Below are 16366 nucleotides of genomic sequence, written 5' to 3'. Positions count from 1 at the left end.
CTTCGTCTTCCTCTCTGGTCCTCCCCAATCCGTTTCCTCATTATATTGCCCAATCCATCGCAGGTGCTGGAGCTCAGCAAGTTGCTCGGTGCGGTACCATCACCGCTGGACGGATGTTGCTCAACATCCACCAGACGCAGATCTGCTGGTCGCGTCATGGCCTGTGAGCCACGGAGATCTGTTGGCCTCGTCGGCTGCCACAAGAGGGGGAGGAGGGGAGGGGCGCAGCGCGCGCGGAGGAGGAGGGGAGGAGGAGAGGAAGGCGATGCGGCGGGTGAGGCTGCCATCGGGACCTTCGACACCGCCGAGGCCGCCGCGCGCGCCTACGACACTGCCGCCAGGTCCATCCGCGACGCCGCCGCGCGGACCAACTTCCCTCCCTCGAGCCCCACGGTCGCGCTGCCGCCGCACCCCGCCACGTCCCCCGCCGCGGCGATGTCTAGCCACAACAGCACCGTCGAGTCCTGGAGCGGCAGCGCCGCGCCGGGCCCTGCCGCCGCCGCCGCCTCGGCCACGACAGCAGGGGTTCGGCTGCCGCCGGCCGCCGCTGCAGGGTGCTGCTGCGGGCCGCCGCCGGCCGCCGCTACGGGCCGTGGGGTGCGTCTGCGAGGGCCGCCGCCTCGGGAGCCGGCCGTGGGGTGCGGCGCGAGGGCCGCCGCCGTGGGAGCCGGCCGTGGGGTGCAGATGCACGAGCAGCTGGCCGCTGCCGCCACCACCGTGGGTGATTTTTTTTTACTTTTCTGATTTCTGAAATAGAGATGCATGTTGTATGGATTGCATTTATCTTGTGAACAATTTTTTGAATAATTTGTGGGATCTATGAGTATTGTGTGTTCGTCAATTCAATTTTCTGTGTTTGATTCTTTCGAATGAATCGCTGGTACTGCTAGTGGAGCATGCCAGGGGAACGGAGAGAGGATGCGAGGAACGGGGGAGGATGCAAGCGAATGGCGTAGCGGTCTTTGGTACCGGTTGATATTCCAACCGGTACTAAAGGAGGTCATAGGCACCGGGTAAATTACCCGGTGCCAAAGGCAGTCTTTATTGTTCTCGGTTTTCGGGTACCGGTTATAGAACCGGTACCTAAGGATCTTTTCAACCGGTGCCTATAGCTCTTTTTGTAGTAGTGGTACATCATAATTTGGACGTACATTTATAACCTACATGCCACAATGTTTCTGGTACTAGTTGTGGTCAACTAGCTTACTGAACATCAGTTATATATATAGGGTGTGCTATTTAGCACGCTGGGTGCTGGATTAGTATTTAGCACGTCAGCCCCCCTTCCCCTGTCCAGAGCCAAGAAACAGGCCGAAATTGGAAAAATTATTCCCGGAACTGGAAAATTGCTCTTTCAACCGAAAAAGCACGCCACACCTCTAGACAGGAAGCTGAAATCGAAAAAAATATTTTTGAAACTTGAAAAATTGTTCTCGAAACCGAAAAAAGTACTTCGAAATCGGGAAAAGTAATATGAATATTATTAACATGTGCTTAAATAAAATTATGAGACGCTGATCCCCAGGTTTTAAGACACGTGTCTTCACAACTAGTAATAAAATATGTTGCATGTTGAATGCGCACAAGAAGACAGCCTCCAACTTAAATTTCAGAGACTATGAATCACTGACATTCACGGCCCACCTCACTTACACACACGCTTCTATATCTAGAGGCATCTTCACAACCTTCCAATTAACATAAAGACTAGCTAGCATGATTCTCACCCCGGCCTGTGCATCTCTCTCTCTCTCTCTCTCTCTCTCTCTCTCTCTCTCTCTCTCTCTCTCTCTCTCTCTCTCTCCCTCTGGTTCTTGGTCAAAAGGTGAGGCGGGTAGAAGCAAGAGGGAGGCTATTTTAGGTGACATACAAACGAAAAAGCTTTGCAGACTTCCTTTGAAGCTTTGTGTCAACTATAAAAAGAGAGGGTGCAAACAAAAGACGGTTTTGCCATTAATGTCTGGTTTTGGATCCTTTTGCTGGGGTTGCGCATAGTGTGAGGAGAGAGCCGGGGTGGAGGATGGTCAGGGCCTTCATAAGGGCTTCAGGCGGGGCTCTGCTGGGGAAGAAGACCACCACCACCATCACCAATTACCTGAGCTCCCCCTGGGTCTCCGGAGCGCCTCACCGCAGACCATGATGCCTGCCTCTTCCACCATGTAAGTCGCACAAGATATATCTTGCATCAGAGCTGCACATGTTGATGTCAAGTTCCCCTTTTCTTTTCGCGTGTTTGGGGGAGCTCTAACATCTGTGTGTCCACTGACTGGAGAAGGTGTTTTGTGCTTGCTTCTTTCTTCTAGAGATTAGGGATTTGACAACTCGCTCTCACATGGTTGCTTCTGTTACATGCAAGAGATTAAAAAGGTGTATGAGAGGTTCTGTGTTTTTGCTAGGGTATATGTGAAAGGGATCGTTTCCCTTGTGATAGAAGTTTTGGCCATCAGACGACGGTGCCATCCATATCATCCATCGTGTGGATTTAAGTTTTTAGCTGCTTCTTTCTAAAATTCAACCAGATGGACATGAAGAAGTTGGGTGAAAGTTGGGGAACACAGGATCCTCCATCATGGAGCACAATATCTCAGATTGTTTATTGGTTAGTTAGGGATCATGAATTCATGATAGTAGTTTAGTTGCTGAGGTAAGGAAGGACACCAAATTACCAAATACCAGGATATGATTCTTTGCCTTGTATCTTTCAACAAGTAGCTACTAGATCAGAGGCTTTTAAAGGATTTGTCACACCGACTGTTCTATCTGCTCCATTAAACAAAGCTAACTCCCCTACTTGCTTTCAAATGCTTCCAGCAACTAATTCTTTGCTTATTTCATCATCCAATTTCCCTTTTAGGAGCAAGGAATCAACAAGCTATGACATGGCGGAATTCGACCAATCAGCAATTTTTCTCTACCTGGATGGCCACGATCAAGAACAACGGCGTATGTTACCAAAGAAATCCTCTCCTCTCAGTAATCTCGTTTCCACTCATCTTTAAACCCAAAAGGTTTTCCCCCATTTTCCATGGATATATGTCTCTGCCACCTATATATATAGAGAGATCTGCATGCGGGTCCTTCTGTCTAAGTTAGCAGCTAATCCCCTTTTTCTTGCCATGTCATGGTTTCTTTTGGTGCATGCTGCATTCTTTCTTCGGATTCGATATTTCTTCTTTTCTGTGTGAAGAGTGTGACTTGTAACAGACTCTGTGACGATGATACGGCCTTTGCGAGAACTTGTTCTAAAAGAAGCTATAAATATTCCACCTTTCTATTTCTCACCCATTCCTTTCCATTTGCACCTTCTCATGTACTCTGTTGAATTATAGCCCCAGAAGCATCTCCCGGACGTTGCCGTACATGTACTGACTCTCTCTCTCTCTCTCTCTGTCCCTTCTCTCTCGCGCGCGTGTCCATCTGCGCATCCATGTGTTATCTATGGGGAGAGAGGGGCTGTACTGCTGTAGAGAGAGACATGTAACTTAGCCGAGACAACTCTACCTATTCAAACACTGGTTTATACACAATCCATATATTACGCACATCCCCCCCCCCCACCCTCACAAACACACATCTAGTTTGTCTCTGTATAAATGAGCTTAATTACAAAATTATCAATTGCATGCTTTGCAGAGACTCTAAACATCTTCCCGTCGCAGCCGATGCATGTAGCCGAGCCAATTCCTGCCAAGGTACGTACACAGCTATATACCTGAACTGGTACTCATCCATGCAAACTCCAAGATAATGCTTTGTTGGATATGCCTGAACTGGTACTCCATGATGATGAACATGTTCTGCTGATAGATGCATATATATATGGTGTGCTGAATATAACGTTAACTGATCTGTGTGTAGGGTGTTAGCATGGGCATGGTGGCAGCCATGCTGCCCAATGGCAACTCTTCTCCTCCCAAGAGACAAGAGCAAGGTGGCCAGAGGAGTCCTGCTGTTCCTCCTCCTGCCCCCACTGTGGCCTTGCCTAACTCAGCCAAGGAGACCAAGAGTAGCCTATCTAAGGTATCGATCTATGCATCTCTCTCTCTGGCTTTATTTATCTTGTTTCAACCTTTTCTAGTTGGGAGTGGGACTGCTGACTACTTTATAACAGGTCTGGATTCTTTTTGTGACGTTGTTCAAGCTAAACACTGCATAAATGTGAATGTAATTAAACCTAGATGTCTTATTGTACTAGTATAGTAGTGTGACTGGACGTCACCCCCCCCCCCCCCCCCCCCACCCCCGCCGCCGCCGTCTATATATACATATACACACATATCTTTCTCTATTTCACCCTCGTCTTTTGACTGATGACCAAACGAGGTGCCTTTGCAGAAGGAAGCAACAAGCGGTGGGAAGGGTGCAACATCTGGCGATCAGGAGAGAGTGAGAGACCCTAAGGTGAGAGTCAGTGTCACTGTGTAATCCTTAGGGCTCTGTGCAACAGCTCAAAAGTTATCATCGAGGGTGAAAATTAAAGTCACATCCTACATACTAACATTGCAGTTATACCTATTTTTAGGTTATGGTACGGCGCTTAATTAGTTTCACTTGTGTTCATGTGTATGTTGCAGACCCTGAGGCGGCTTGCGCAGAATAGAGAGGCTGCTAGGAAGAGCAGACTTAGGAAGAAGGTGAGTCAGTCAACTAATTGACGGCATATCCCTTAATAATGTTAATGTATTTGTTTCTCATGCAGTACAACATTTGGAACCCATCGTTTCCTAATTGAAGTTTTGATTGTCAGCAGGCTGATTAAGTAAATTTTGTGATGTAGCAGTTTTTGGCTCTTCCTTTGGCCTTGCATTTGCTAAAGGACGTATCTTAGTTTTCCTTTCTCATGAATTTGACAAACCACCTAATAAAGAATAAAATTACTTTCCAAAGTCTCCATGTATTTATTTTTCGTTCCTCATGATTCATTTTTTATATGTGTGTGGAACTTAAAAATTTTGTGACCCATATAATTATTAAATACAACATTCAATTCACTAAATGTTTCATTTCCTAATTTCGGATATAAGAAACTGTACTGATTTACTAGCTGTGTAACCAGCCTTTTAAGGAATGTTCAGAGTAAATCTACAAAATGAACAATTAAATGTGCTTTCATACCATATGATTGATGTGTTCACTCTACCTTCTACTCTTCAGGCTTATATCCAACAGTTGGAGACAAGTAGGATCAGGCTAAGCCAGCTTGAACAGCAAGTTCAAGTGGCAAGAGTACAGGTACTAATGGGTCATCAACGGCAAAGGAAATGCTCTTATTGCTTTCCATACATTAATTCTTCTACCAGCAGTGTCTTGGAGGGGCCTATAATGGCTTTTGCTACAGAATTACTTATATTCTTCATGTATATGCAATTGCTAATTAACAAGTGAATGCTAATAATATATATAATAATGTTCAGGGCGTCTTCTTGGGCACTGGCGAGCAGCCAGGTTTTCCTTCTGCCCCTTCACCTGGTAATGGGATACTCCATCATCTCGTACTTTTTTAGTCGATAATCTCAATCTTGTATTATTTATGTCTCAATTTTCAAAGGAATCCATTTTGTAAGTTTCTTGATTGCGTTTCTCTTCGGAAAATACTAGAAACTAATGTTCCACAGAAAAAATACATCGATTTTGGAAAGAGCTCCATCATCAGCTACCTTTTGAATTTTTGCCAAGATGTCTAATAACTCCTTATATTTAATATTTTTTCAGAAAGAAACATGTTGAACTACTCACATATATACTAAAAATCATCCATAATTCCGTACATTAATTTATTTATGTAACATTGATCAGCAGCTGTGGTATTTGATATGGAGTATGGGAGATGGGTTGAAGAACACAGCAAATTGATATTCCAGCTCAGGGCCGCGCTGAATGAGCACCTGGCGGACGAACAGCTGCAGGGCTTCGTCAATGGTGCAATGGCACAGCACGAAGAGCTACTGAACCTCAAAGGTGCCATGGCCAGGGCCGATGTCTTCCACCTCTTGTCTGGAGTGTGGGCAAGCCCTGCTGAGCGTTGCTTTCTTTGGTTGGGAGGCTTTCGCCCCTCGGAGGTCATAAAGGTATATGGTTCGTAGAAATTTGTCTACCACATTAATTGATATATATATAGTATAAATTTCAGTCATTTATCCGTTATATGCATATAAAAATTACCTGATATAGTTATTTCCTGTGATGTTTATAATACTTTATGATTATTTTTGTGTTTTAAGTATTTCCATGCAATCCAAATTATATGCATACAAATTAACGATGGCATCACGCCCATCCATAAAAATCCCAATTACAGGGGCGGTGCGTCATCACCCGCCGTCCCTACAAATGGGGGTCATTATTTGTACGGGCAGGTGACGGCGTCACCTGCCTCTAAAAATGTATTTTCAGGAGCGGGTCAAAAACTATAGTAATCATATTCTATTTGTAGAAATGGGTTATTTTTTGATCCGTCCTAAAAATGGGAGGTTGCTGCAAATCATTTTTGTAGTATTGACAGTGTACACCAATAATGTTCCAGAATTAAGAGCATTGTCGTGTTTTTGTGATGGCTAGCCCATATACCCCATAATAGTCAGACCGTGCGAATAAGTTGACTCTTTAAAGATACTTGTCCCTTTTTTCAGAGCTTCTTGGGAAGTAGTGCTGTTTACTAGACTCCATTTGGAAAGGTACCTGATGTGTGTTATCTAAAATATTATTGGTTCCTAGCTGGCGCCCTAGCTAGTTGTAATCCTCAGCAGTTACGTTGCAGGTCTTTTTTTTCTGTCTATTGTCTCTTTTTCGTTTACATATCTCTCTCCCTCTCTCTTCCAATAATATCATGGGAAAGCTATTGACATCCATTTGTAAAAATTATTTTTCCCCTATTGTAGAATATGAGAAATAGCCGGTTATACTATCTTCTCTTTTTTTTAGGAAACTGGAGGGGCAAGCCCCTACAGAAACGATTATATCTTCTTGTTAGTCATTGTTTAGTGGACGAATCTTAACCCAGTGCACAACCGCATATTTTGGTTAATACGTGTTTACTCGTTCAATAGGCCAACTAAGGCTACCTATGTCATCCGTATAAACATGAACATTGGAAAAAAATATTGTATAGCTTATTGTATAGCTAGCTTGTGCGACTGTTTAATCTAATTGACCTTAGTTTTCATTTGCCATATAAAAGTTTATCATGACCTACTTCTATATATATCCAACCTTCTGAGTTGACCCTTCATTGCATCTAGCTACTTGATCTGGTCAATGGTTGATGTTTCAAGATGCCCGTGTTAGATTAAGTGTGTGTTTTTAACTTGCATTATGACCCTTTGTGTTTATTTTTGTGGTTTGCATTGGTCATCTCTACCTAACCCAAGAGCGTTGAAAGGGCTGGATGCTCGGAAGATTTTTTTTTTTTTGCTGTTATATACTGGACTGGAGCAGCATTGCATGTACCTTGACGGATTCTACATCTGACACGGATTTTGAAAAAGAAAATCCTAGCTAATAATAATGTGGTAGGAGAGGGTCCAAGTACCCTGATGGAAAAGTTGATAGACAAGTTAAGAGGGATTTTGGATTTGTGCACTGGCTAGACAAGAGGAATCGATCAGGGAGTAGGTAAGGAACAGGTATGGAAGATGTTACCAGATGCGTGATGGAGATAGTTTCTGGACTAATAATAGATAGATGGTGCGTGTGGGCTTCGTTTTTTTTTTCCTAGCTTCCTTCCCCTTCCATATTGTGCATATCACTACTAGAAAATACGACCTTTAGTCGCCCACAGTTAGTACCGGTCACTCTTTACCCGGTACTAAATGTGGTATATGGAGCTATTTTAGTACTGACTCTATATTTGAAAGTCCCAAAAGCTATTTTAGTATCGAGCTAAAACACCGACTGTTACTAAATGTCACCTTTTAGTAATGGTTGGTGTTTGGACGCGGTACTAAAATGGCGCGAGAATTTAGTACCAGTCAATGACACTATTCGGTAAAAGGGCAGAGATTTAGTACCAGTCAGTGTCTTGGTCGGTACTAAATGGTTCTGTATCAGTTACTTTAAAAGAAAAACATCTCTCATCCAATCACATGTGATCGTAGCTAGGATGGTAAGAAAGGTACGCACGAGGCCGGAGGTCATGGGTTCGGATCCTCACGGCTGCAAAAGCGCATTTGCACATTAAAAATTTGTGGGCCTAGCTCCCTGAGGTTACTAACCGTGTCATATGATCGGTATATATGCATGTGTATGTTTCATTTCTTTGGCCTTCGAGAAGGTATATATGCATGTTTCTATTAAATTAAAATTGAAAATGGTTTTCAATCACCAGACATTTTTATAATCAGCATTCATTGTACCGTTATTTTTTTCTTGTGAAAATTCCATTTTCAAAATGTCAAAACAGAACTATTTGGTGTCCTAACTAGAAAATAGTTATTTAAACTAGGTTTCAACCTAAAAATGCTTACATATAGATGTCTGTAAAAATGTTTTCACTAAGTAAACATGACAAACATTTACATGTCTTTTATGCATATCTAAATTTTCAACTTACTGAGCACACATTACGGATAGTGTACTGATTGATGTTTTCTTGGCGCACTTGTCTCCTACACGCATATGATGCATGCACGGACCATTTGTGCACGCAGTCTTAGCTTATATATATATATGGCGAATTCAATCTGACATACATGCATGATTAGTAACAAGATATATTACGCATGTATCACTTTAATTATATATACAGAACCAACAATGCAGGAAATACTACATTTAATTATTTGCTTTAATTGGCATTTTCAGTTCTATGTGCAGGCATGTACGAAAGACAACCTATATCTCTTCTCATGATAAAGATGAAGCCTGTTGATTTATGAATAAGATGAACTTATACATCATTCAGCATGATTTTTGCGGCATGCATGTGTATGCAGGTGATGCTGAAGCATGTGGAGCCGCTGTCAGAGGGCCAGATACTTGGCATATACAACCTTCAGCAGTCAGTGCAGGAGAGGGAGGAGGCTCTCAACCACAGCATGGAAGCCACCCAGCAGAGCATCTCGGACACCATCGCTGCACCCGATGTCGCTCCCGCAACCTTCATGGGCCACATGTCCATCGCCATGAATAAGGTCGCCTCTATGGAGGGCTTTGTCATGCAGGTACGTACGTAATTCTTTCACACGCAAATATATACTTGGTCAGTAATATTGAATAGTACCCATGGATGCAATGAAGTGTCACCCAAATACTTGTGCATTATTTGCAGTGGTGCCATCAGCTTAATAATACAATATAATTGTGGGATTCTAGAGCTTTTGCAAAATCACAAAGTGAATCTAAATCGGGGTTAAATATAAGGAAATGAAGCAGAGGCGGCACTAAATAGAGAAGCTGGAGATGCAATGGCAAGGTCAAAGTAAACAGCAAAAGGTTCTTTGGGATCTAATAAGGGGTCTCTATCCTAGCCACTGTCATAAGAAAGTCGCCCTACGTACAGGGTTTCCTAATGCGTATGTAAGATTTGGACAAATATGGTAAATTAGCAAATATAAGCTACCACAGCAAGTTTCACAAAAGTGACAGGTGTAGAGGATCCATTATCGTAAAGCGCCAGCATCATCCAAGGGTCATCGACTCATCATCTTTATGGTTGTTCAGAGATCACGTCCAAACAAAAGGCTGAACAGTCTGCATACACTACCTAAATAGAACAATATTACCGAGGCGCTTTGCGTTGTCAGGTCAAATTCAAACACATATTTGTACAGCTCCAAGCTCAAAAGAAGAGAATAATCATAGATCCCTTTGTTAGTGCTTTTGGATCAACTAGCAGTAGATCGAGTGGGAGTACTCACTGATTCTTGAGGAATTCGACCTTGCCATCACTAGTTTGTTGGGGGAAGGACTGCTCTAGGGCAGCGACGCAGGGCGCAGAGGCGTCGCGGTGGCGATGGCGAGGTCGGTGAGGGCCGTTGATGCAGCGGGTCGCCGGAGTTGTGGATGGCGGCGCCGGTGGCGGTGACGGCGCAGCACAGTGGTGCTTCCCATCGCTAACGGTCCCCCTCTCTAGATCGGGTTAGGGTTTGGACGGTGGGAAACTGTAGCGGCGGCAAACCTCGTCCCCTGAGCCTCTAATCCCCACCTCCACTTTATAGGGCTGCGCGACGGGGGCCCACCAGCCTCATCTTGGGCTGGGCGTCCCCGATCAGGACGCGAGTCAAGGTTGGCTCAGTCGTTGGACTGGCCGGTGGAGATCAATACTAACATTCTCCCCCTTGATCTCACCTTTGTACTTTAAAATTTCTCAATTTGAACTTAACTCTTTACTTTCTCTTTAGTTGCTTTGCTATTGGCCTCATCTCATTGCAGATCAGTATGTAGAGCGTGCCTCATCATGACGGTTATTAGTTACCGTCAGACTTAACAGTCACAATGTACCTTTCTGTATTGAAACAAGACCTTAACCTTTCTTTGGGCCCTTTAGTAATCCAGAAATCGTAGGTCTCCCGTAAAACCCATGTCGACTTGGGCGGTAGGCCTTTGGTAAGCGGATCTGCAAGCACTTGCTTGATACTTTGGTGCTCCATGATTTCATATGATTCTGGATTTTCTCATTTGCAACATATAACCCATTGTCAATGTATTTGGCAGCACACTTGACATGTTGCAATAGGAGTGAAAACATTCGAATGGTATATTGCTGTTGTCTACCATTATCAATTCTGGGTAATGATTTCCATAACCATTTTGCCTGTCCTGTAGCCTCATATAATGCTAAACTTTGGGTACATGACCCACAATATCACAACTATTTTGCTTTGGAGCTTTTCCACAATAAAACTCCAAACTCGAGTGTTAGCTACTACTGTGGGCTTCACTAAACTCGCCAAACCTTGATTCTTTTTACTCACAACCTTTTGAGAGTAAATGTTTCTTTCTTACTTAGCATGAGACTGACAATATTTTGCAAAATTGTAAAACATTCTATAACTCCATTCCAGTGATCTATTGCTGGACTGGACTTCTGCCAAAATGTCCCGGATACTTGCACTATGTCAGGGTAAATTCTTTTGAGCATTAATTTTGCTTCCAACAGCTGAAGCACATAGAACCTTTTCTTTTGATCGATCATATAACTGTTCCTGGAATCCTGAAAATTCCAAACCTATTACCCTTGACAATAGGATAGGCGTAGGCTTACTCGCATGCATACTATATATCTTTTAGAACTCTTTTCTAAGTATGCTCTCTGCGATAGTTCTGAAACCCTCTTTTTCTTTTATTCCGGTGAATTTCCTTTCCTAGAGCGAATGACTCTTCACCGAGATTATTCTTATCAAAACTAGAGGTCAAAATAACCTTCTTTAAACCTTTTCAGGATAAGGATTTCCCATCTTTTGAACTTTGCATATTTGCAAATTGTCATTTTGCATTGACCTTTACTTAAAACCCAACTTTTCTTTATTCTCATAAAACTTTAGATACTACTATTCTATGATCTGATATCATCAAGTGGTATCGCAATATTCTTTTCTTTTCACAACAAAACTTTTTGTCATAAGTCGTGCTTAGCAACTTTTCATATTCCCTCTAGAGTCACATTTCAATCTTGTAGACCCATTATAGCCTACTGTCTTGGCTCCATTAGGAACTTATTCTATGTTCCAAAATAAATTTGGAACTTTTAGGTCTCATTATATCTTCCATGGCTTCTCGCCACATACAGTCCCACTTCTCTTCAAGCCTTAGTTCTCGGCATACTTTACTCCCCAAATTATCCCATCTATTGCAAAGATGGAATATCTTCAAACTTTTGTTTGGGTTTGTTCTTTACAAGCCTCAAAGGGTGCTTTAAGCACCACCTTTTCTTTCGGGTGTTTTGAGCCTCAACTTTCTTTTCTTTCTATTTAGAGCTGAAAAACTCCAAGAATCTTGCTTATTTTCATGGCTGGGGTATCAACATTATGACCGTTGTACTCCTTTTTCGGTCATATTCACTTTAATAGATCATCCTTACTTTTAAAATGCATCGCATTTAACTTTGCGGGGTTAATTCTCTTTAAATTTTAATCTTTTTTGTCTTTTTAATCTTTCTCCCCCTCGAAATATGGCACAAACTTTGCTGCCATAATTTCGAAACTATTTTTAACACTTGTGAACGAGGAGTCTTTCATTATTAGAACTTTATTCATATGCCCAAGTCATACAAAATAATGGGAGTACCATTTCCTCGTTCCTTTTCAAGAGCTCCTCAGAGTTCTTGATTTGTTGCACTTTCAAGAACTCATCAAGTTCTTCATTATGCTATACTTTTGCAAGTCATGCTTGCAATCTTGGTTCGCATATAACTTTTTTTTTATCCTTCGATTCTTTTCAAGTCACTATCCAACATGCCACTATAGTAGTGCATGAGAATTGTTGGGATAACTTTAAGAGCTCCCCCAGACTTCTTTACTTTTATGTGATACTCAAGTAGCACATGAGTCATCACAACTTTTCCTGTCATGCAGGATATAAGAGACAAAAACTTTTCCGACATGCGGTATAAAACTTCAAAGGCATTTGCAATGCATGTTTAATTCAACGTTGGTCAAATTGAACGTGACAAAATAACACTTTATAGAGATAAAATTTTGGTCACAATGACTAAAACATGCACATATACTTTCTTTTTTGATTAAATCTTCTCGTTGGTTCCAATTTAATCAGAAAATTTAACGAATTATAATATTCGCAAAACTTTAGTGAGAGAAATCAAAACCTTTTCGAAAACAGTTGCATCTCTTTTCCATATCAACTAAAAGTCATAATGGAACAAGCACTTTTCTTTCTTAACCTCAAGCTGAGTAACCTCAAAGCTTTATCTGTAGCGTTGATCGGAATCAATTTTTGTCTGTTAATTTCTCTCTACTTGGGAAGAATTGTATGTTTTAATTTAACGTTGGTCAAAATTAAAACATACAACTTTCCTTTACTTTCAATTTTATATCACCGTTGGGCAGAAATAGAACACATGACTAGAATAAAAAATTATAATATTGCCATCATCAACTTTGCTCAAAAAATGACAACATCATAATAAACTTTAAATTTCTTTTCTTTTAAGAGCAAACTAATGCTCAACTTGACACTTACAATGGCAAAAAGGTGCTAAAACATTCTTCCTTTGACATACAACAGCGGAACCTTTTCTTAACCTTAAACTTAAAGGCTCCTTTTTCCCATAGGGAAAAACTCATATGAGTTTATCTTTCTTTATTGCAGCGGAAAACTTTTTCTTTCTTTCATAAGCTTTTCTTTGTTTTTCTCTATTCTCTGAAAATTGATCACTTTGATGTAAAAATGTCAGAGAATTACATTGAACTTGAAATCACAATGAAATTATAATATTGTTATAATCAACGTTGGTCAGAAAATAACAATATCATAATTAACTTTAAACTAATATCTTTCTTTCCTCTATTTAAATTGTCTCGTTGGTTCTAATTTAAATAGAGGTTGAGACTTTTACTTTGCAGGAGAAACTTGAAACAAGCACTTATTCCGAAGCATTTTTGTACCCATCTACTATTCCGAAGCATTTTTGTACCCATCTACTCTCTAAACAATTTATCCCGTTGGTTCAAAATTGAATAGAGATGGTCAAAACTGTACAAAAGTATTCAAATAAATGCTTCTGAAAAAGAATAAAACAATTTGCAAACTTTACTATTAAAGCAGTCCATCTTCCAATTCGGCCCGCTTAGCCCGCTTGGCTCCCCACTTTCCCTTGCGTACGCGGCCCAGAGGCCCAGTCGCCGCAGCAAGGCCCAGCAGCCAACACCGCCCCCCTGGGCCGGCAGCCCAGCTCGCTGCTCGCGGCTCCTCCCGGCCGTCGGATTGAATCCGACGGTCGCCAGCTGTTCTCGCGGGATCAAAACCCGCCAGCGGCCGGTTCTCTCCGAAACCCTACTTTATTTTCCTCCCCGTCTTTCTCGGGCCCGACCGGCGGCGCCGCCGCCGGCGAGCTTCCCTGGCCGGCGCTGCTCGGTCCACCACCGCGCCATGGCAGGGCGACATCGAGCCGTGTCACTCCTCTTCTTTCCCTTTCCTCCCCTTGCTTTCTCCCGGCGGAGGCGGTGGCCCGTGGCTGCCTGTGGAAGAGGTGGCGGCGCTGTCACGGCTCCCTCGCCGGCGTGCGCGCTCGCCGGATTGTGCGCCGCCGTCAAGCGGGCCGGTGACGGCGCCCTGAATCCGAAGCCCGCGCGCACGTCCAAGCAAGACGGCGGCAGCTCGGGTGCGCCTGTCCGCACGACAGTGGTCGTGCGCCAGTGAGCCCGGCACCTCTGGTGGTCTTCCACCCGGCCGTGACCGGCGGTGGTGACGGCAGCAGGTGAGTCCCGCCGCCCTTTTTCTCTAGGGTTTCGGTTTTCTTTCTTTGTTTCTTCTCGATCTAAGATCGAGACTCTATTTTCTTTGGATTCGTGGTCGAATCCAACCCATCTCGATCTACTCACTAGAGTAGGCTCTGATACCATTGTTAGTGCTTTTGGATCAACTAGCAGTAGATCGAGTGGGAGTACTCACTGATTCTTGAGCAATTCGACCTTGCCATCACTGGTTCGTTGGGGAAGGACTGCTCTAGGGCAGCGACGCAGGGCGCAGAGGCGTCGCGGTGGCTATGGCGAGGTCGGTGAGGGCCGTTGACACAGCGGGTCGCAGGAGTTGTGGATGGCGGCGCCGGTGGCGGTGACGGCGCGGCACAGTGGTGCTTCCCATCGCTACCCCCCTCTCTATATCGGGTTAGGGTTTGGACGGTGGGAAACTGTAGCGGCGGCAAACCTCGTTCCCTGAGCCTCTAATCCCCACCTCCACTTTATAGGGCTGCGCGACGGGGGCCCACCAGCCTCATCTTGGGCTGGGCGTCCCCGATCAGGACGCGAGTCAAGGTTGGCCCAGTCGTTGGACTGGCCCGGTGGAGATCAATACTAACACCCTTCCACTCATATGTTGCAGAGGCGAAGAGCAATCAACAATACATCATGTCATCACGATGAAGCCAATCTTAGCATACGATAATATGACAAGATGTAGAAGTTGGGACATCAAGATCATGATAATTGTGCAGAGAGAAAAGAGCAGCAGTCGATAGTACCAAGCTAGAGTAGTCTACAATAAGATTTATTTGCCCTATTCGATCAGAATAATTAGGTTTACACCAAATATAATATATTGAGCACTGATCTATAATCTCAGTGATCAAATTCATTTTCTTTTCAATTTTCTAAGCAAAATGTTAGTTTTTGCGTACTCTTTCTAACAAATTAAATTTTTGGTCTTGAATTTTGTTTCTAGTAGCTAGCCACACATAAATTTAAGGAGAAAATGTGTAAAGTAATGGAGGCACAAATAACTTCCATGTGCTATTCTGAAACTAAGGTCCTTAAATTTCGACTAACATGGAACAGTTAGTAACCAACCAACTATATATATATTTGATGTTTAGTATTGTGTATTTGTGTTACTCTTATTCTGCAACATAACTTATGCTCATGTAGTGTATGACAACTTTGGTAACTAACTCCAGCTAGCTGATCATATATAGCACCAAGGACTGATGCTGTTAATTAGTTTCTGAATAATTAAATGACAAAAAAAATATGATACTATTTTCACCTTGGTACTAATATTTCTCTCTCTTGCTTCCCCTACTGCAGGCAGATGGACTAAGGCAGCAGACCCTCCACAAGCTCCACCACATCCTGACCACCCATCAGGCTGCTCGGTGCATGGTTGCGATCGCCGACTACTTCCACCGCCTTCGCGCGCTCAGCACTCTCTGGGTTGCAAGGCCAAGGCAGGAGGATGGGCCAGCGCTGTAGATGAAGCTCGCAGAATAAAATGAGGAAGAAGAAGTACAATAATGCATGCACGTGCAAGTTTAATTGTTCTTCTTCTTCTAGTTGCATGCTTGCATGCAAAGCTAGATTAGTCTCAGAGAACAAAGCAATTAAAGCATCAAGATTTAATTGATCTAATTAATAACTAGTGTAAGGTGGCTTAGTTTCAGCTGGTAGTGCACACTGAAGAAAGGGTTTTCGTCAGATGTGTGAGCTGCAACTTCTTTAAGGTGTACAGGGACAGAGAAGGTAGGAAGTAAGAATAGTGTTGACTCTGGACTTCCCTTTTGTTCCTAACTTATGCACCGACTATTTTGGAGGTAAGTTTACCCAGAACATCATTGCAATGGGATTGGTTTTCTTTTTGAATGCTAATTAACATGTAAAGAAATTATCGCCTGATAGAAGTTGCTCGCGTAGCTTTCTGAGTGTAATATATTCTCTCATTAAATTAAAATAGAATAAAGCCTATGTATCTTCTATTTTCT

The 16366-nt window shown here is 42.9% G+C and overlaps 1 protein-coding gene across 7 annotated transcripts; it reads left to right on the top strand.

Moving 5' to 3' along the window:
• The first annotated feature begins 1786 nt into the window (after nucleotides 1-1786).
• LOC120674205 (transcription factor TGAL7-like) lies at nucleotides 1787-16253 on the top strand. Of its 7 annotated transcripts, XR_005675032.1 has the most exons (12): nucleotides 1787-2159; nucleotides 2855-2943; nucleotides 3634-3692; nucleotides 3859-4020; nucleotides 4336-4401; nucleotides 4575-4634; nucleotides 5155-5232; nucleotides 5415-5469; nucleotides 5797-6068; nucleotides 8931-9158; nucleotides 10651-10725; nucleotides 15696-15833. XR_005675032.1 is itself a non-coding variant. In XM_039955359.1 (11 exons), exons 1-11 carry the CDS (start codon nucleotides 2137-2139, stop codon nucleotides 9293-9295), a joined length of 1122 nt encoding a protein of 373 aa, XP_039811293.1. In that variant the 5' UTR covers nucleotides 1787-2136; the 3' UTR covers nucleotides 9296-9575. The 7 variants fall into 7 exon arrangements, 6 of the variants coding, with proteins under 6 accessions (XP_039811293.1, XP_039811298.1, XP_039811282.1 ...); XM_039955359.1 differs by lacking the exons at nucleotides 10651-10725; nucleotides 15696-15833 and adding an exon at nucleotides 9266-9575; XM_039955348.1 differs by lacking the exon at nucleotides 10651-10725 and having other exon boundaries at nucleotides 1788-2159; nucleotides 15696-16253.
• The last annotated feature ends 113 nt before the right edge of the window (nucleotides 16254-16366 follow it).

This window comes from Panicum virgatum, chromosome 2K (genome assembly GCF_016808335.1).
Source record: "Panicum virgatum strain AP13 chromosome 2K, P.virgatum_v5, whole genome shotgun sequence".
Lineage (NCBI taxonomy): Eukaryota > Viridiplantae > Streptophyta > Magnoliopsida > Poales > Poaceae > Panicum > Panicum virgatum.
This window is presented reverse-complemented; position numbering and strand designations above follow the sequence as displayed.

Coding starts and splice junctions, on each gene's coding strand:
- LOC120674205 (XM_039955348.1), top strand. CDS start 2,137: ATGATGCCTGCCTCTTCCACCAT. Junction 4,402..4,574: donor AGAGAGTGAGAGACCCTAAG/GTGAGAGTCAGT, acceptor TGTATGTTGCAG/ACCCTGAGGCGGCTTGCGCA. Junction 4,635..5,154: donor AGAGCAGACTTAGGAAGAAG/GTGAGTCAGTCA, acceptor TCTACTCTTCAG/GCTTATATCCAACAGTTGGA.